Here is a 21,972-nt window from a genome sequence, read left to right as displayed (position 1 = left end):
TTTATATGCATATTTTAACTATTCTAATGTATAATAATCGATTAAAAACATGTGAATATTACTGAAACATGTATATTTTTAAATTTGTGATTTATGAACGAAAAGGTCATTTACTAAATATCTGTTTGCTTTTAAGTATATTCTGCAAATAATCCATACTTTAAATCAACTAACTATTTATGTAACATGCGACTTTTAAGAGAGATTGATTATTGTGAATATTTTGACATAGATACAAGTGAAAGATCTATACAAGATATTATTTCATATATCATTGATAATTTAAATAAATGATCATTAAGATATGTGTTAGAATAAATGAAATAAAATAATGTTCGGCAGTTCGGGGTAATGTAAAGCACGTTTTGCGCCACTGTGCGCGTGGTACGACGGCGCAGTTATTGGCATTTCCCAAAATTTCGTCGACCAGTCACACCGAGCAATGCGAACACACCTCTCGTAGGAACCAATCAGAGTCTCAGCATCTATTGCTACTGTATAGTAATTGGGGCAACGTACAACAATTGAAATTCGTTGTGCCGGTTAATATTAGCAATAAATTGAAAAAGAATCTTAACAAAAAAATTCGTTTACTTTTTAAAGTCGGTTTTCAACGGGTGTTTTGCATAGATAAGTTATAATAGACGGTATCGTGGTAAGGTGAGCGCTTGACTCGTACGTCGCTGGATGTCTACGAGTACCCCACCTTGTGATTCGGCCTAAGCTTTGACGAGATACCTCTATTGGTATTGGGGTCTCCGACTCGATCGTGGCAGGTTGGATTTACCCCGTTTGTCACTGAGAAAAATCGCCTTGGTCAATCTACGTTCTCGAATCTTAACGTTCATTGCTACTGGTACTTTTTTCAGTGAGACTCTCATAGGGCGGAGGAGATCGCGCAGTTCACGGTTTTTTTTTCCGCTAAATAGTGCGTCCTGATTGCTGACATTTCTTGCATTAGAGCTACGGCAAGGTATGGCGTTTTTGAGAACGGTGCCGCGTTGCAGTGCCGGTAAAAAGCTGAGGAAGTGTTTACCACTTCCTGTCGGCCTCCTGGAGAACGTAACGAAGCCATCGGTGCAGTTAGTGCAGGTGTACGATCGCGAATACACCGGCACTACCGCTGACGTGAAGCCGGCTCCTCCGCGACAGATCGATCCTCTGGATTTGAAGTTTAACGATCCCGTCGCCTCTTTTAAGAGTAAAACCACGAAAGAATTGCTTCGTGCCTACATCGTTTATCAACTATGTACCATCGAGTACATCGCCGAGAACAATATGAAGGTAAGTTCAAATCAGATTCGATGACGTTACTTTGTATATTACGTGTTATTATAGATTTGTTATATACCTATAAATTATCCCTATGACGTACGAAATAGCATGACATGTGCTCTCACAACGTCTTCTCTCTCTCGCTCTTTTCCCTAGCCTGTCTTTTCTGTTCCAGCCACATTGTATAGTCATTTGTTTGATTTTTTTTTCTCAGATCCATTCATATATATATATACGTAAATTCGAAAAAATATTCTTCTGTATCAATCATCTACAATTCTAAAACTTTAGTCTATAATGTGTATCTAACAATCATTTAATACATGGAGTATAACTAGAATACAATACACGTAATATATACGATACATAGGTATATATAAGTATAATAGATATCATGCGATATAAGAGTTGCTATTGGATATTCATAAAATTTGAAGTATTTTATTGCCATTTTTATATAAAACAGCGATTCATTCATACATAAAATTCTATTAAAACGAAGAATTTTTTCTCATATCAAAGTCAGTTGTACGACGTTAATCACGTTAGTTGGATCTTTCAGATAAATAATTGGTGTTCTGTGCCTGTGTATGAATTACATATATTTAATGCAATCGATGAAATTATAGCATAATTGTATATATATATATATATATATACATATATATTATATATTATATATTATATTATTATAGTATATATATATATTAACGGAATTTTATAAAATTCCGTTTAATAGGATTTTACTCACAGACTAAGAATAAGGAATTTGTCGTGAAAAAATCATAGAAATAAGATTTATGCATTGTTCTGTAACACCGAAAGGAAATCGTTTGTTACGCAATAGCGTTAGAGGATCGCAAAATTAATTAATTGTTGATTTTTCTGTGCAAAGTTTTTTGAATATTGAAGGAAGGTAGAGATTTTTGGAGATTTTCTATATTAAATATGAACCAGCAACCTTTTATCGATAGCGTCGGGATTCGTAGCCGATTTATACAACGACGTGGCATGGCGCGTTATTGATTTTAGTAATACTTAATAGTATATTGAATCGACCTAGCAATTTTGTCGCAAACTTATAGTGGTGGCCAATTACGTAACTAGGAAGGAATGACCAGAGGATCGTAAAAACCTATACGATTTCATTGGCTAGCTTGGGTTGTTACTATTGTACTGTTTAATTCTTACGGAAATACTCTTCTACGGAAGGACTGTTTAATTTCCTACGACGTGTCGTCATCTTTATGTAGTTAAATGAAATAATTTGTAGTTTTAAATTTGTTAAGCTTCATTCGTATCAATATTTTATTGATATGTATATAATATTTTTGGTACTACAAGAATGCTATAGTGCTTAATTTAATTTAATCTCATTTATTATTTAACTTCTCCTGTTTATATTAAAGTTTCAAATGAAATATACAAGATTCGGTAGATTAATAATAATTATGGAAAATAATTAAGTATGGTGCTTGGTGGTCTATCGTAGGAAGTGAATTTAGGTAAAATATACTCTAAGTAGGTATTTTTGGAGCAATATTATTATAATCTATATAATTATAATATATAGAATATTTTATTGATACTTGTAAATATTATCCTTTTAACTAAGTCAAGTGTTTTTCTACGTCAATTACTTAAAATTATGATGTAGAATAATTCAACAATATGTTGTACAAAATGCATTTATCTGCAATTATTTTACTTAAAGGATTTGTAGATATCTAATTCCTCATAATTACAATTCTTTTTTGTACGTACGCGTATATATATATTCTTACTATCATTCTTCTCATTATTTTAATAATTATCTAGAACTATATAGCAAAGTAAAATTCGCAAATTGGAAGATCTAAAAGTTCGATCCGTTTGAATATATGGAAGTAATTTTAAGTAGATTTCCAAAATTCGCCAGTATTCGTTCCAAAGTTTGAAGCTAGTTTATGAAGATCGTATATTTGACAAGTGCAATGAACGAATCATTATAGTGGCCATAAGCTTACATAAAAGCATATTTATTTGCACATACCCTCATTTTTCAGTGATATGTCTTTTTTATTACGCTCTATATTAGTCTATATAGATATATCTCATTTTTATAGTATCAAATATTTTTAATCATATGAATGTACTATTAAATGATATAATAAATACAACGGCGTGCCAATAATTTTTGTAGCCACTTACGAGTAGTATTAGAACCTTATGAAGCGTATCTTATTAGGTATTGGTTTTGATTAAGATTTACAAATATACTTGCATATATTGAATTTGTTCTCATCATTAACTCGTGAGCACAGAGGTTTCTACCGTCTTGGTTTTATTTCTAACAACATCATTCATTGCTGCATTCATTAGATATGCACATGACTGCCGCGAATAAGGAAAATTAACTTGTTCACATTTAATTATGTAATAATGTAGCTTTCGTCGAGTACTTAAATAGAAGAAGGTGTGTATACATACGTGGTTGGTGATTCACATCCTATCCTGAATGTATAAACCTTGCTACACCGTATTGATTATTATTGATTTTTAAAGTGCGACATGACTCTGTAGTGTCTTCGTTTTAGACTGTTGGCAGACGGTGCCAAGAATTGTATTTTGCTGTGTAATACTTCGTGAAACGTTTATTCTGATCGTATTCAGTTCTCGAATATTATAATAATATTATTTATGAATACATAATAATAAATGAAAATATGAATTAAAATTAAATATACTAATAAATGGAATTACACGATATAATAATAGATATTACACACGTTTCAAATAAATATCTTATCTAAGAAATAATATCTATATATTTCAGAGTTAAAAGAGTTTTCATTTCTGTTATTTCGTGGAAACGCATAAATAATAAATGACCAATACTAATTTTAATGGTTTCATATATCGAAATAATTTTATCATAAGATCAAGAGATTCAGCGAAGAAATAATATTAGCGTATTTTTTCAAAAACGAGAGATACATGTATAGGGAATAATATAGGGTATTTTTAAATACGAATATTTTAAAATCTATTGAAGATTTTCCTATTACAGTTCATATTTTACCTATCATTTCTTCAAATTAAAAATTTATTAGACACTTGTTCTTACATCGTTTTTTTTCTTCAAGCTTGATAGAAAAGTAAAACTGATTTTCGTAAGAAAAAATAGACGTAAACAAAATTCTAAAATCCTTCGGCTTTTTTTTTGATTTTTTGAAATTAAAACGTGGATATTTCTTGCTTATAACTGAAAAAAAGTTTCTACGAACATTTAAATGCCTTATCGTTGATTATAATGGAAACGTTCCCTTTATCTCTAAATTAACATAGTTATCATCGACTAATTACATGGACACTTGAAATTCTTGGTCGATATATGTACTATATATTTATCGGTTAGATAAAAGTCGTGCAAGTTCTGTAATCACATCCTATCTGTCTCGTAGACATTTTCAATCTTTTCGTTTAATCCTGGGAAATCCACGAATATAGACGTAAATTCTTGAAAACGATTGAAATCCTTTGAAATTCTCGATCGTGATCTGCAATTATTTTGATCAAACTTTTATCAAATCCTTGAAGATTGAAAGAGTTAAAAAGAAATCAGTTTCATCATTGAGATTGTCACAACCTGACCACGTTTCTTTATTAGAATTTTTGTTCAGGCTATCGATCTTATCTGTATTTCGATTATTCAGTAAGGTAGAAATTTGATAAATTACGTGATTATTCGTGATTGATTCGGTACTCATTATTCATGCCATTCGGCTTGTTTCAGACACGACAAATGATTCATATTTTGAAGAAATTTATTTTTTGTATAATAATGTATAAGATTTACTTCTTTACGATAAATGTCCCGCTTTTCAGATATTTTCTTATAGATAGCACTAATGTTGCATTTATGTTTATACGACATAATAATGTTTCTCTTCTTTTATGTGTAATTGTTATTTTTGTCGTAATATGTATTTGTTTTATACGGATTAATTAATAAAACTGATAAAAGCGAAATACAAAAGATTTATTATATTCGTTGCGAGTGTTACAATATCACAATAGGACCTATTGATAGATGAGAATTCTTATAAATTAGAAGTTGTTGGAAATAGAACCTAGTAATTTCTAAAAATGCTCTTAACGTTTCAACATACCACGCTCGGAAGAAAACTGAATAGAAAGGATTATTATTGGCATACAGGGAAGGTGTAGTTTCATGGCATTAAATCACACGTGTCTTTCATATCACCGAAAATTAAAGGCGCGGGATCAAGTGGAGTTTAGTATGGTACTGTAATCTAGAAACACTGCGTCTTCTGATTCCTATCTTTGTTTCAGATTTCATTGAACGTTGTTCAAGAAATTTTATCGAAATGACGACGCTTAATCACTTTTAGTCGACATTGAAAGTAAATATAATATTTTGAAAAGATACTTTTACTTTGAAATTAATGGATTATTTTATATGTATATACATATTTTAATTGATTTAATAATTAAATTACCTATTATAACACTGTTCGACATTTTAAGCGTAAAAACATTTTAGATAATGTTAGAATTAATTTTTTATGAATTTTTATCTGGAACAAATAAAATATTTCTTATTAGTATCGTATGGGTATGATAAAAATATTTGATTAAAAAATTAATTAGATTTTGAATTTAAATAAGAATAAAATAAGAATGCGGCGTTAAAGAATAAAAGAAGAAGAAGCAGATGTTACGTTCAGATCACCCAAGGAACCAGGTGTTGAGTTATTCATCTGTGAAGCTTATAGCACGATCGTAGAGAGGGTTACTTTTCAGTTGAAATCTTAAACCTTATTAGGCAGCATTTACAATTGTAGTTTATTTTCCATTCAATAGTCAACGACGTGTTATGAACTCGGTACCTCTAAAAGGTACTTTGAAGCCATATTGTAACGATACGAGTTGCCATGGTTTCTAACTTCCGGAGAAGTATCACAATCTTTCCGGAAAAACCGAACACCTCGCATTAATTCTGCTACCACTCCACCCTTACCAGGAGGAGGTGCGTTAAGAAAGCTCGGAAGGATGATTGCGATACTTAGGTCGCCGTCGATCGGAAAACTAATTTTTGACAACTAACAATCAACGTGTGTCCTGAACAAACGAGGGAGCTCGGACTGTCCGAGTGGAACAGACATACATATCATAACATTCAATCAGTATAGACATATTCTAGTATTTTGTCAGCATAGATATTTTTTTTAACATTCTATCAGCACAGACGCCATATACAAGCAACGGAAATGTATACATATACTGTACTCGTTTACATTTTTCATTGGCTTTCATTCAAGTACAAGTACCCCGCTGCTATTCAATCTGAAAGGTGTACAAGTTCGGTTCTTATCCAAAACACTTACGCGAATATATCGTGACTGATGACTATAATAGTTATTCAGCGTATCACGTTCGCTACTAAGTCGCTACTAAGATACAGAATATACTAATTTATACCGTGTTTAGTTCGATTTAATTTTAATTCCGTAAGCTAAACTAATAAAGTTTCTTTTTTAACGTTGTTGGACCGAAAAATAGCATATACAATAATAGTGCTAATTCATATTGTTATAAACAAATTTTTAATCGCTAAATTTAAATCATTAAGATATGGAGATATAAATAAACCAAAGCTGGAGACAGCTGAATTGCGCGCGAATCTGTTGAAACGAAATGTTAAATATAGTTCGGATTGCAAAGGGTTAGAAAGAATCATCGTCGGTACCATTAATAGTTCGGCAGATATAGCAATTTGTTTAATCAATTAATCTGAAAATTACTCGACATTTGTCGCTCTTCGTTTGCTTTATCGATATTCCGGATTTTTAGTTTGCAGACATTCTTTTCTAACTTAAAATATAAGTTAGAAAACTTTAACTTATTAATTTTAACCAATAATTTCGATAATAACTATAAATGTATAGTAGCAACTTGTATTATACACTTACAAACAATATAATCAGTAAAATTAAATCAACTATAACTATCAACGAATCGTAATACGCACTTGTACAATTATAATATACTTATCATACAATACAATTATGTATATGTATACATATATTATACAATTATAATTAATATCATACAAGTTATTATGAAAAATAATGAAAAACGTTCATAATACAACTAATTTTCTAAAATACCACCAATTTTTCGATATACAAAGTTACATAACAAATTCATTTGTTATCGTAGCGATTCATTCATCTCCCACGTTGCGCTGTAAGTTTACGTCGCCATATTAGACGCATTTTAGCGGTGAAATGCTGAGTCAAAGCGGAGTGTGTCTCGCCTCGCGGGTGAGGCACTCGTCTGTCGTAGACTCGCTTCAGACAGTTGCCAGACGATAGAGCACTGTTTCGAAATCTTTCCATAAACATCGCGTCTACGGTCGCGTTGCACATACTACATACTGATCGAGTCGCGTGTTAGCCGCACGTTTGCATCGCTATGCGGCTGACATAAATGCGACGGATGCACAGAGGCGCGCGCGCATGCGCGTTCCCTGCGTCGTCCGAATAATCTTTCTTTTATTGGACGTAATGCGAATTTTATTCTACAGTGGTTCACAAAAGTATTTGGACACATCGTAGAAAACTTTGGTGTATACAAGGTGTCTCGCGCAACTGGGGGCAAGTTGCAGCTCTGAAACGGTAGAAGATATTAGGCAAATCTAAACGGTTTCGAACGATGTATGATCCAATATGGGTGCCCATGCCGAAAGTAGTGACTTATTTTGAATATTTAAAAATTACCTCAATTTTTTAAAATAGAGCTACCAATTTTTTCTAATACATCAATCGATAGATCTTTTATATTTTCTATACAAAAGAATTAGGGCACTTAGAGTGAAAATCGATTAATTCGAAAGATATTTGTACTTGTCCTATTGTACGTGAAAGGAAAGTATCGTATAAGAAAAGACAACGTACTACTTTTATGTTTATTCCTCGTGTTTTATGCACTCAATTTGGCGAAATTAAAATTGAAATATCTTTTAAAACAAGCATTTTCACGATAATTGAGACCTATCATAGTAATTACAGTGTTAATAAAATTTCGAAATGTTTCGTATCACATACGTCATATATTCATAAAAGATTTATACAAGTGTTCGAACACTTTCGCAAGGTATATTCGCGAGTGCAACTGTTTGAGTATTTATGTCGCTTTTTGGAATAATCATTTTATGAAATGATGATTTTGGTTTTGTAGTTGGTATTTTATGTATTAAAAAGGTATTTGTATTTCATTGTATGTCATTCATTATGTATACATAAATTGTATTTGTATTTCATGTATTGAAGGTGGATCAAGTTATCAAGTTATTATCTGATCAAGTTCATCTTGTACGCTTGATTCGATTTCATTTTCAGAATACTTAACCTCTATTAATTCATATAGTTAATAAAATTCAATAGGCATATAAAATTCTGCAGCGTTAAATACAAATTTTATAAGAAATTGCATACAAATTTTATAACAATGAATCAAATATAAATTTTATAAGTGTCGAAAATGACAAGGTTAGTTCGTGCTCGCCATCCATATGCAGGTGCGTTAGTTATAAGAAATAGTAACTAGATAGTCCTAGTTACAATCGATAGATTTAATCGATAGGCTTAAGATGCTTTTTTGTTTTTATCCCTAGTCTTTGTAAGAGCGTGTGCAATAAAGGGTTTTTTTTTTGCTCAGAACGGTGTGATAGATTTATTCATTCGATAAAATAATAACTATTGCGATCCTATCTCTGAGTATAGAAATAACAACAATAAAAAATTGTATAAAAATTTTACAATACCATATAAATATAATATAATTCCATGTTATAACATTTTATTATATATCCTATTGGTAATAAAATTCAATATCTATTAGAAACTCTGGAACGTACGGAAATATCTGTCAATTAGAAATTTCCTCAGAAGGTACATTTTTTTTTATTTATTGCGTATCGTTAAATATATGAATATTTAAATCGTATTTATATGCATTTTATCTCTACTACTAATTCGTATTTTTATGCTAATTTGGTACAATTACCTTAGTGCTGTTAATTAATAAGCAACTAGTTGGTTGTTAGTTAGTTAACAAATTAGTACTTAGAGTGAGAAAATATTATTTTAGCAATTTGAAATGAAACCAGTACATTTATAAAGTGTAATCTTCTTTTACTTCTTCGTACTTCGATGGCTTTATTTTATTTGCAGGATGCTTGATTTGTTAATAATTTCATAATTTCACGTTTAGGAACTTTACTTACGACACCCTATAGATACAGCCGAATGCAAGTGAATGAAAGGAAGAAAGGGGACCAATGTTCCTCATTCGATTCGACTGTAATGACACGGTGATAAGTAGTCTCAAGGCCGACTAGTTCGTCCGAAGTTTACAACGCATTTACAACGGGATACCTTTGTGCAAAAGGAATCGTGAATTACGATTCTCATGCAAAGAAGTCATTACCGGTAGAGTTTACCTCATTAGTAATCTAGAGAAATCAATCGGACACGTGGATGGAATTATCCGATCGACATTTCCTTCTTCCTTAAATTTTCCATTAACTTTTCGATGTATGCCGAACTACCTTAAGGAGTATCATAACACGCGTTCTAGATCATTTTTGCTATCTTTCTTTACAAAAAGTCTACATATATCTATGATTTCTTTTGTTCGTGTTTCAGTAACATTCACACATTCTTTAAATCCTTAATTGATATCATAGAGAAAAGAGTTAAATTAGATTTGAATTAGAAGGTTTAAAGGTGTTTAAAAATCTAAAAAATTTGGAAATTTGAAAACTTGGTCGCTTGGATCCGTGAATATTGATTTGCTAATGTAAAAGAATTTGTAGCTTCATAATTTATAATTACGAAAAGAAAAGAACTTATAAACTTAAGCTATATTTGAGGTTATTTTCGTGCTTATGGATATCTTTAATATTACTTAGGTAATAGTGGTACGATACTTATCACGACAGAGCGCGATATTTACATAGTGTATCATTTTAGAGACTGTCTTTCTTTTTTTATATTCGATGAACGCATTACATAAGACTGACTTCTATTGATTCAGGTTAGAATGGTTCTACGACATGTGTCTACTTATACGTATCAGATCAAGATTCTTATCATTTTCATTAATAACATTTACTACGTACTAATAAGTGTACAAGTGTATAGATTGTTGCATAATCATAGAAGCCAGACTTTCTAGCTATGAGCAGAAATTTTATACTAGTATTGTTATAATAACTATATTATAAGGACAGTAGTATTCACAGTAGCAAACTTTTTTTTAAATTATGAACATTTTTTAGAGCTCCTGTAAAACACGTATGTGTATTGCTTTAATATTTGCTTTTATCTTAATAAAATGACACGTGTATTACTTTATTTTTTACTCAAACTAAATGATGTTTGTTACCAAAAAGAGATTAAGCAAGAAGTTGATGTAGGATAAAAAAATATCCCTTGTTTATCGTTATTCGTTGATGTTATATCATTGCGATAGGCAATTGTCATTATTATTATTATTACTATTATAATATTATATATACTGTTATATTACATATATATTATCTTAGTAGCATATTTCAGTACAATTTTTATTATTGAGAGATAATACATATCGTCGTCGAATTACTGAGAATGGCGATTAGCCACTGTTGATTACATTAGTAATACATACCTGTATTCGTAAGAGCTTACGCTTTGAAGCAAAAATTGAGCATACTTACAAACAAAACCTTGGAAACTACTTACTACGAAGAGATTATTAGGCATATTGACTAAAGATAAACAGCGTGTCGACTAAACTAACAATTCTAGATGTCCTACAATAGAACGGTTGCAAAGTTTATAGACTGTTAAATATTATTTTCTTAAGAGAGGAGAGTACTTGAGCAGACAGTATACCGAAATTTTATCGGCAATTTTGTTAGACGCACGATATAATGAGCTATCGTAAATTAAATCGTTACCAAAAGCAAGCACACGTAATACTATTTGCAATAATATTGACTCTTTCGAGGCGATTGTAGCACAAATTGTGGATATTTCCCTAGCAACGGATTCTCCATAAGAATAAAAAGAAAGAAATAAGAATAACGACAAATCACGTTACTGGTATGATTTCGATTTCTGCTTGCACCCGAATCGACGCGACACTCCGGTAAATCAAATCTTAAAGATTTTTTTTTATTTAAAATTTCACATTCAAAATTTGTCCAATTTGGACATTTGGTAGAATTGTTTATCTGTTAAATCTTAAAGATGCTCGATAACGAAGCTCTGAACGGCAATGAATGAATTTGAACGACCCTGGAACATCAACTTGAATCATCGAATATATTATGTATGTTCCGTGTAGGAAAACAAAGCTCGTCTCGAAATCTCGCAATCACGTCCATCTGGAGACGGTTCATGATCATCGTAAAACCCGCCCTCCTGAAATAGTTTGATTCGAAAAATCTTTTGAAACGAGCTATAGCTTCAAATGTGGCATCCTCTATACAGATTTCAATTTTTATATATTTATATATTACAATTAATAATGCCAGTAGTATTATTATTATTGGAACATTTTTTATAGATGATAATTCAAGTTGAACGATTAAAAATAGTATACGTTATTATTATTAAATTAAATTTTAGTAATTTTCGAGCTTTGTAAAAACGATAAGAAAGTTGGGTTGTTATTTTAGAGGTAGAAAATCACGTTGAAAAAGATATACAAAAACATGTTCCATAGATCGTTTTTCATAATGTTTGTTGTGAAGCGATATGAATCGTTCAAATATGTTTTCAAGGAAAAAGTACAATTGTGAAATACGTATTGCGATATAAATGTATGTAAACATGTATGTACGTATGTACATATCAATTATTCGAAAAATAAGAATTATTTGTTTTATACGCGTGACTCATCCTGCAGAAACCTTTGTGAATAATTTTGCATATGTATGCTTGTATATTATCTTACAATTTTTGTCAAGTGCTTAAACGCTTGTTGCCTTGCACAAAATAAATTAACAAAATATTTAATTTGCTGTATCACGAGTGTCTTTAAATACGAATATGAAATGAAATGACCGATGAATGAATATGAAAATACGAAATCAAATATCGAGTCGATTACTTATTTATCAATCTGTGTAGGGAAATCTCTCTTATTATAGCTGCTATAAAGCGGACAATGCATCAAATGTGTCACGATAGAAAACTGTCGTGATTAATGACGAACGTTAAAACTTGATATCTATCATGGAATGTTTAATCAAGAATAGCGTAGTAAGTCAGAAAGAGATTAAGTAGAATATTCTATTTTTCATCGTTATTTATCATGATATAAAAGCAGAAATAGTAATCAAAGAAAGATACGAATAATGTTAATAACAATATATAGAACTTTATGGCAGCTATTATTTTTATTTAAAAGTTACATTACGATAAAAATCGTTCTATATAAAATTCATAATAAAATACACAATAAATCCACTTTTTATAAAGTCTGCTAATAATACTTTATTAATTAACACTGTACTACTTGCCATTCGTTTCGATATTACTCTACAAAATGACGGTACACCCTATCACGAGAGAAAATTTCAAAGAGAACCTACGATTGAAACATTTGGAGCAAACCATTTAAACTTAATAATCTTCGCAGCAGACTGTGGAGTATGCGACTATATTTGTCAATTGCGAATATGCGTGATAGCGTTACAATGTACCAAAGTACTTACGTTATGTGATTAACTCCATCCTTCAACGAAAACGCGAGCGCACGATAACGAAGTTATATCAAACGCATGCTACATAGTGCGTTTGCATGCACTTTAACAGCAAACGTTATCGATGATCAATTACCCATGAAACAGTTCTCTGTATTTCGCGTTGATTGTCAACTTCTTTGGAAAAATACAATAGACATCGTTGCTGATAAATATTATTTTAGTAAATCAATTCAGGAACTATCAACAACGACAAATCGATTCATAGAGCTACTCTTGGCTTGGGTACACTGTCTTGCTTGAAAAATAACAAATGTTCTTCTTACACATGGTATTCTAGGGATGATCCATATACCAGTTATGGTAATAGAATCTGGTATGGTTCTGAATCCTGTATTAGGAAGGATGAGCGTATTAAACCACAAACTGGGCTCACTTCCGCTTCGATCAAGGCCTGATGAGACAGTGTTCTCTTTGAAATGTGAAACTGTAACTGTCCGGAGCGGCTACCTGGCCTTTTCTTAACTTTGGCTGTTAGAAAGAGAGCTTTCTCTTCGCTTGAAGACAGTCGAAGATGCGATAAATTAATCCCTCTTTCGTACCGTATCGTGGATTAGCGGGTTCTAGCGGTCTTGCGACTGCAACTTCTAAAATACGGCGCCATTCTTTAGTTTTTTATTTATTTAACGACTTAACGAGAATATTATCGATGGTCGATTAGACCCGTGAAACGGCCTTTTGTGCTTTGTATCGATACCACTCTATTATAGTTATATAATATAATCATATACCTATAATTTCGGATTTGGAAAATATGGGAAATTCAAAAAGAAGAAGTAGAATTAGTTGACTTTATAGATCGGATAGATAGACGAAATAAGTTTATTTAAGGATCGTAAGAATACGACAAGCCTATAGCGAGTAACATTAATTAAAGACTCGTGTCCGACGAGCGTTTCAACGACATCTGAAATCAAAGTTGGTTCGTTCGTTTAGTCGTATCGAAAACGATTATCTGTGAGGGCTGCACCCGAGATTCTTATTTTAATCCGTATCATGAAATGGTAGCTGCCATCTAAGCTCTGGATTCGTGGAACGGTTTGAATTACCGTAAATTGATGGGGTCGTTCCGAGAATGCGTGTCACGGATCTGAATGAAACGATGTGATATGCACGTTTTTTCTCTTATAATTAACACGAAGTTTGTCGCTGTATCTTTCTGGATAAAACGGAGAATTTGTTCAGCAAATGCTGTATAGTATTTTCTATCTTTCGATACTGTGTTTCGATCTTTAATCGATAGATGATAGATAAAGAAATAGAAATTTGTTAAACTGTTAGGACGGTGATCCCTTTGATCTTTGTACTTTCGTTGCTTGATAAATTCACTCGATCAGTTATTAGCCTATTATTCCTTTTGGTAATATGTCGAAATCTCTGTTCCATATCCCATTCGTAGATCGGAAATTTCACGTCTGATATCATTCTCTGTTCGTTGAGTCTTTTGATTGCCATTCGATCGGAATATCTTCGTCGACAACTTCTTCTGTTCAATATCCTGTTCGTTATAGCTCTTGATTGCAATATTCCAATACATTCCCATTCACGAGTATTGGGACACTTACAAAGTTTAAGGTCGATTTTAGAAAGGATTAAAAAGTTATTGAGATACGTAAGAATTGTAAGAAATATTTTATATTTATGTATATTATTCATATACGTACGAAATGTTGTGATAAAAATGTCATCTTTGTGAATAAAAATGCCCAATTTCTTCTTCTTTACATCCAGCGTGTCTCTCTTTCGTCGCTTTAAATCGATTTGCTTCGCTGGTCTTGTTACGTTCGTGTCAAATAATTTCCGCATTTGGAGATCGTATCTTCGGCTTGGAACCTTCGAATCAATCGCGGAACAAGAATGCCGAATATCCGCGTAATCTGTAGTTTCCTTTTTTCCTTATTTTTGCGAATAAAATGTTAAGAGCTGCACGAGTTCGGTGGAGGAAGAGCCGTTGTACGAGGAAACTCGCGGAGGTCGGCTACTGAAATTCCAATCAAGTTTACTACGGTACATGGACAACCATATCCCACTTAAAAATCAATGAAAAAGTTGATGGGATACTGGTGTCAAATCTTTTTTAATTTTTATTTGTCTGCCGGTATTAATCAATAATCAACTTTCTCATGCTCTCGGCGTTACCGCGTCTAATTAGCTCGTACGAACAATTTAGCCGGGGTAAACCGATATTATCCCGGCTACGTAACCGTCCTCTTCGTCTCGTAGCCTGTCTCAGGTTCAACGCGCTCGATGTGCTTCGAATTGCTTAAATCTACGAGTTTCAAAATTTCCAGATCTTCTATCCTTGGAACTTTCGAATTTTCATTTTACAGATTCTCGAGTCTTGCTTTACTTTTGAAATCTTTGAATTGTTCAAGAGCGTTCGAATGCCTTTTCCACGCCGTATTAAATCAAAATCATGTAAAAATAGAAATGACGTAACGTTATGAAATCACGTAGGAAATTCATAATTCCATATATGTAATCATCGAATCTATGAAGTGTGCCACTTGAAAAACGTCCCTCTTCTTGGTACTCCGAGTGACTGGATATTGTGTACTTATCAGTAAGTATATATAACGTTGGTAAACTCTAATAATCTTGATAAAACTTTCTTATCGGTGTTACATAAACAAAACATTAACTCATGTGTTTTGCTGCTCGTTTCATGTTAGGTATCCCTAATCCCAATCATAGTATCTGAATTGTTGATAATTAAAGTATTGAAAATTAATATGATTTCTGAAAAGCTATCGTTCACTGTCAAGTATAAGAGTAAAACGATATATTAAAACGGTACGTATATATTCTCTAGAAGGTATTTATTAAATAGTTATTTTCATATTATGAAATAACACAGGGGGCCAGTAGCTGATATGTAATTATTTGCAATGAGAGATTTGAAAGAATTGTGATTGAAGGAAATAACGAGGAATGGAGTATTGTCTGGTCTATTCATCGACTGGGAAATTCCTCTCCGATGTTTGATTCCTACGATTTCAGCGGTGAATTATCCCGTGAAACCTAGCGAGATCAGATCGATGTGGAAACGCCATCGCAATTACGTTCGACCCTTTTTGTTTGCATCACAACCATTCACTGTCTTATTCTCAGTCTGTGAGTAATTACGTCTCTTGTTATTCAATTGTATTGTACAAATTTTATTCAATATCTGTTTAATTGGTTATTATTTAATTGCTTCTTCATTGGTTTCCTCCCTTTGAAACAGGATAATGACAAAAATAAAGAAAGTATGGTACGAAAGGCTGGGAAGGATAATTTTTTATTCGTTCTTTTATCAACAATTGCTACACTAAATATATTTGCATTTTAAAACTCCAATAATTCATTTTCAATTTGAATTCCAATTAACAATTTTATAAATTACCATCGTAACATGAAATAAACATTTTCAATTTATTTTTATTAATCATTGAAGTTTGTCGAGCAGTTTCTGTATTTATTTCAATATCTATTCGTTATTAATGAAATATTTCAATCCTTATTTTACGATAAAATAACGAGTTCTTTCTTACAACGCAATAATTAAATAAGAATTAATAAAGCGTAAATTAATAAAGCACGTGTCAAATGTATGCACAATAGAATACTTCAAATTCAAATTATTTGCTATTTAAAGATGATGATAAAGTTACATATTTTATATTATTTCTAGAACAAAAATAACAAAAGACATAAAACATTTTTATATAGAATTTAACAAATTTGATTTGATTTCGTCTTGATAAAAATTTTCAAATCAAAATTTAGGAAAATTTAGGATGGAGTAGGTTTAATCATTATTCTTCAAATACATATGTATCCTTTTGTCGATCTATATTTTTATCTGCGAAATGTACACTGAAATTTGCCTTCGCATATTTCGATTTTCTAGTCCCAGTTCGCGCTTTATTTCATGTCTTTGTAAGAGGAGGTCGCAGAATTAAATCTAATTTTGGAAGGTGTTCTACACGTTGAATATTTTGGGATCGCTAGCTGAGGTTCCTCTGTTGTTCTCGCAGATAAAATAGGGAAATCTGAAATATAAAATCCACCGGGACGAGCAACACAGCCTTAAAAATATTTTATTCGGAATTTTTACCATTTCGATATTTCTTCAAATGAAAATTCCTGTCCCTCGAGTCACTCAGAAGCAATTAAAACGACATAGTAGGCAGATATTACAGACATTATTTCTCTTAATTTTTCTTGGCATTTATAGTAGTCCAATTTCTGTTTCTATAGGCGTCTAAGATTTTAAAGAGCAATAATAAAGAAAATTACTTTTAGTTGCAAATTTCTGCAAAAAAGATTCTCTTTCCATTTGTACATTTGTTCACATCTGTGCACATTTGTGTACATTTGCTATTGCTTGCACATAATTTCAAGCATCAAAAAAAGTATACATACGTAATATACGTAAAATTGTATAAATGACTTCTCTTTTAACATAAAATAATGTATTGCTGTAATGTATTGTTTGTGTAATTAATGTAAAATATTAGAATAAGAAGACTTTGCATTTTAATTGTCGTAAATCATTTTACGTATGTATGTACGTATGTGTGTGAATATATTATGAAAGATTCTATTCTCTTATGAAAGATTCTATAATTAAAAACATGAGCCCTTTGATATTTGCTTTCAAGGTTAAAATGTAGCGTTATGCTAGTTAAGCAAGAATGGTAACAGTTACATTACTAACAGAGCTGATGTGTAAGGATGAGCATTTTTGCCAAGACCGTATTGATCCTGGCAGAATTGCTACATCCAGTTCACATAGTCGCCATATTACATACTCCCCTAATCAATGGTTTATGAACATCGTATTGCATACCAGACACACACCGTTCAAAAGTTACGTATCATCCACTTCAAACGTAGACTGCACCTGCGCTATAAATGTCAGTTAGGTGAGATACGTACTTTGGATTTCGCATGTCTGCAGCTTCAAATTTCCCATAAATGCATAAAAATCCGTAGTCTAGTTAATAGTACTTTTTATTAAAGGTAATCATTACGAATGGCGGAATTTTTTGTCTTGATTTGATTCTATAATTTTCATTAATATCACTGATAGTTAGACTGCAGATTCTCAGATACGATCTAAATAGAAATGTATCTCATCTATTGAATATTATCACGTGTGCTATACTTTGGATGTTTTGTATATTTCTTTGTATATTTCTGCAATTTTTAATCTCTTATAAATGCACAAAAATCCGCAGCTTACTGACAATACGAGTAATTAGAAATAGTTGTTAGAGTATGTTGAAAATGACAACGTGTCCTCGTGCTCGCCATCCATATGCGGATGCGTTAGTTATAAGAAATAGTAACTAGAGGATGATCCTAGTTACAATCGATAGATTTAATCGATTAGGCTTAAGGTGCTTTTTTATTTTTATCCCTAGTTATTGTAAGCGCGTGCAATAAAGGATTTTTGGCTCAGAACGGTGTGATAGATTTATCCATTCGATAAAATAATAACTATTCTGATCTTACCTCTGAGTATAGAAATAACAACAGAGTATTTGATATATTTTTATATTTAAAATGTTAAAAATGACAACGTGAGTTCGTGCTCGCCATCTATATGCAGATGCGTTAGTTATAAGAAATAGTAACTAGAAGGTAATCCTAGTTACAATCGATAGATTTAATCGATAGGCTTACTATGCTTTTTTATTTTTATCCCTAGTTGTTGTAAGCGCGTGCAAGAAAGGATTTTTGGCTCAGAACGGTGTGATAGATTTATTCATTCGATAAAATAATAATTATCGTGATCCTACCTCTGAGTATAAAAATAACAACATAAAATTATTTGTATTGATATATTTAATATTTCTAGGAATTTAATTATTTATTTTCGTATTTCGTTTCGTCGCTATTGCATTTCTTACGACTGATTCGCGCCTTCATTGAGAACGATGATGATTACACTATGCGAGGAATTCAACCGGTGAATAAACCTGGTGTAGAACCTTCGGCGCCACATGTTTAGGTTTATATCAGCGGGGAATGAATGGTTAAAATTGGCTGTATATACACATGAGAAAACAATGTCTGCAGTTTTATGCCTATTAACAGTGTTGTCGCACAGTGGCGGATCTAGGATCCAGGAAATGTTTAACCTTCCAGGAAGGTTTAACCTTTTGAAGTTTGGAAGCATCACTTTTTTAAAAACATTCTCTCGCATCATCTGAAAATCATTATATATGGACGAGATATAACGTCAAATAAATATAAGGTCAAAATCCATTGTTTCTAATGCTGTGCGTCATTCAAGTTAGAGGTTAAACTTCGTTTTGGGCATTAATTTTGTTTGTCGAACCATCTTTGCATCTTCCGATAGTATTCGACGAATAAAAACGAAATATAACAATTTTGAATCTGGGAATGCGTTGGTTCAAAAGTTATGGCTAATTCATGAATCAATTTGGCAAATATCATTTTGTATATGTGTTACCAACTGCCAGAAGCGGCCAAAAAATATATAGCCCGGCTATAACGTTCATAGCGTCGACGAAGACTAACGTTTTAATGGCCTACTTCCAATGTATAAGATTAATTTGGTATCAAAAGTATCAAATTTTAACGACGCATAACTTTTCAGCCGATGGATTTTGATACTTGAAACCCTCGTATTTTGGGTTTATTTCTCACCGGCCACTCAGATTACGGGGAAAAAGTTTAAAAAGGAGTGATGCTGCCAAACGAAGTTTAGTTTGTAAAAGTACACAAGTATATTCCTTAACCTTCTTTTAAAAGGTTGAAAATTTGCTTCTAATTTTTTTGTATTTTTGCATAATTATTTTTGGAAAGAAGGCGATAATCCTATCCTATATGCTGAATAAAACATCAGTAAATAGCTTGAGAGATGCATTGCATTCTAACTACAAATTACGAAATTAATTGCTTTCTAATTAGAATAGTTGAGTAATTGTTACGTTTCTTAAGTAACAAGAACAACAATTCTTTTTGTAACTTAAACAGATACAAAGATAGTCATATTATTCTAATAAAATATTTTATTAATATTTTATTAATGAAATTCTTGAACTTTTCATACAAATCTAACGTATTAATTTTCAATAAACTATTTCTTTAAAATAGTGAAATATATTATCGTGTTACTATCTTTTATATCTATTATATGTTATATATTCTTATTATCGTAATTGAGAAATTTTTCAACATCGTTAAAATTGTAAGAAAATTCGTTGAGAAAATTGAAAAAGGAAATACTTTAACAAGATACAAGAATATAGGAATGACGAAGCAGATATAAAAATGTTTTCTATGTTGATATATAAATATGTGTATGTGTTGAATGTATCGACCGTGATATTATCCATCAGAAATATCTAAAGTATTGCTTAAATCATCAAATATTCCAATCTGTTTGATCGAACAAGTTTCATACGACCCGAATTTCGATACTTCGATTACTCAATAAGCTATGTCATTCATAGGTCTCGAAGACTATTTTTATTCTGTATATTTTATACGCCTTGGCACATGGACAACAGTATCGCATATTTCATGCACAATTGGCATGTTCGTCCCGTAAGATTAATTCTATTTGTTATTAATGTAACGATAATCTATTTGATAAGTGGTTACTGATACTTGATACTTATCACCAGATTGCGCGTATATGCGTAGATTCATATTTTTACGCGTAATTAAAGAAACGAAACACAAGCTGAGATTTGTTTCGCCTACCAAATATTATAATCTGTTCTCTATATTTATTATAGTAATATATCAATAGTAATCTACTCCAGTACTTTATATCTACTTTATACTACTTTATACTACTCTAGTACTCTACTTTATATACTTTCGCACACCATGTTCATTCTGTATATTTTTGTATCTTGGAAATTCTCGCGAATGCCTAAAAATCCACAGTCTAGTCACCGTTATAACATAATATAACAGTAGTTGTTAATTTTTTCGCAAATTAAATCGAACTCTATTAACCGAAAACCAAAATTAAGAAATTTTGGTTACCATCAAGAGAAATATGTCTGATATGTGGGACTTTGAAACTAAGAATTTTTGTTCAAATATTATTGAATTAAACAGTTTCATAAATTAAAAATCAAAGAGTCGAGTAATATGTAAAAGTTGTATAAGTAAAATATTATTGAAAATCGTAAAAAAATCGCGCAATGTTGGTCTTTAATAGGTTTAATTGGTGTTCGGAATTTTAGTTGGCCGTCCGTTTATAGCACGGACAGGCCCATTTCCCTCATTAGGAAATTCATCTTCAGCTGTAAGTTCATCTTCAACCATCGGACAGTACAAACTTAGGACGACAGTAGTCCTCGTTCAGTTCGGTTAACTGCTACAACTAGTATAAATAAAGTACCGTCTAAATGTAACACTCGAGTTATGTCATCTCCTCCACCTTGAACGTTAAGTCATTCGAGGTACGCGACATCGACCGATCGGTTTGACCTGACCGGTTGCTTTTTAGTCGATAATACGCAACAATTGGGTTACCGCCATATGACCTTTGGTATAGTTGCTTGGCATTGATTGCTTCATGATTGCATTCTTAAATTAAATTTTGTACGTGCACGTGTTAAAGGTTGAACCTTCGAATCTTTAAGTTCAATTTTATACGCTCTGAGAAAGAATTTAAGTTTTAGAAAGTTAAATGCTTAAATTTTTTAACGAAATCTTATGCGTTAGCACACGTTCCTTTCCAACAGAAGGGATTTAAATCTTCAAATCTTCCAATTAAATTTTATATAACTTAAAAAAGAGCTGTATTAAACATAAGACAGAAAAATATATTTTTGATATCTATTCTGTCATATTAAAGGCCTACGATATTTTCAAGATCATAGTCTCCGGCTAAA

At 31.7% G+C, this 21,972-nt stretch overlaps 1 protein-coding gene across 2 annotated transcripts in view; it reads left to right on the top strand.

Moving 5' to 3' along the window:
• The first annotated feature begins 513 nt into the window (after positions 1 to 513).
• The window catches only part of LOC100744958 (proline dehydrogenase 1, mitochondrial), a 40,392-nt gene continuing 18,933 nt past the window's right edge, over positions 514 to 21,972 (top strand). Inside the window, exons 1-2 of one of the 2 annotated variants that reach the window (XM_012393944.3) lie at positions 514 to 776; positions 870 to 1,284. In XM_012393944.3, the coding sequence (XP_012249367.1) occupies positions 976 to 1,284 (309 nt within the window). In that variant the 5' untranslated portion in view covers positions 514 to 776; positions 870 to 975. Of the gene's footprint in view, positions 777 to 869; positions 1,285 to 21,972 lie in introns of those variants that run through there. The other variant, XM_003485549.4, reaches the window with a different exon arrangement.

Source organism: Bombus impatiens, unplaced genomic scaffold, assembly GCF_000188095.3.
Source record: "Bombus impatiens unplaced genomic scaffold, BIMP_2.2 scf_0064, whole genome shotgun sequence".
Classification (NCBI taxonomy): domain Eukaryota; kingdom Metazoa; phylum Arthropoda; class Insecta; order Hymenoptera; family Apidae; genus Bombus; species Bombus impatiens.
Note: the sequence above shows the minus strand (reverse complement) of the source record. Positions and strands in the feature narration are given on the sequence as shown.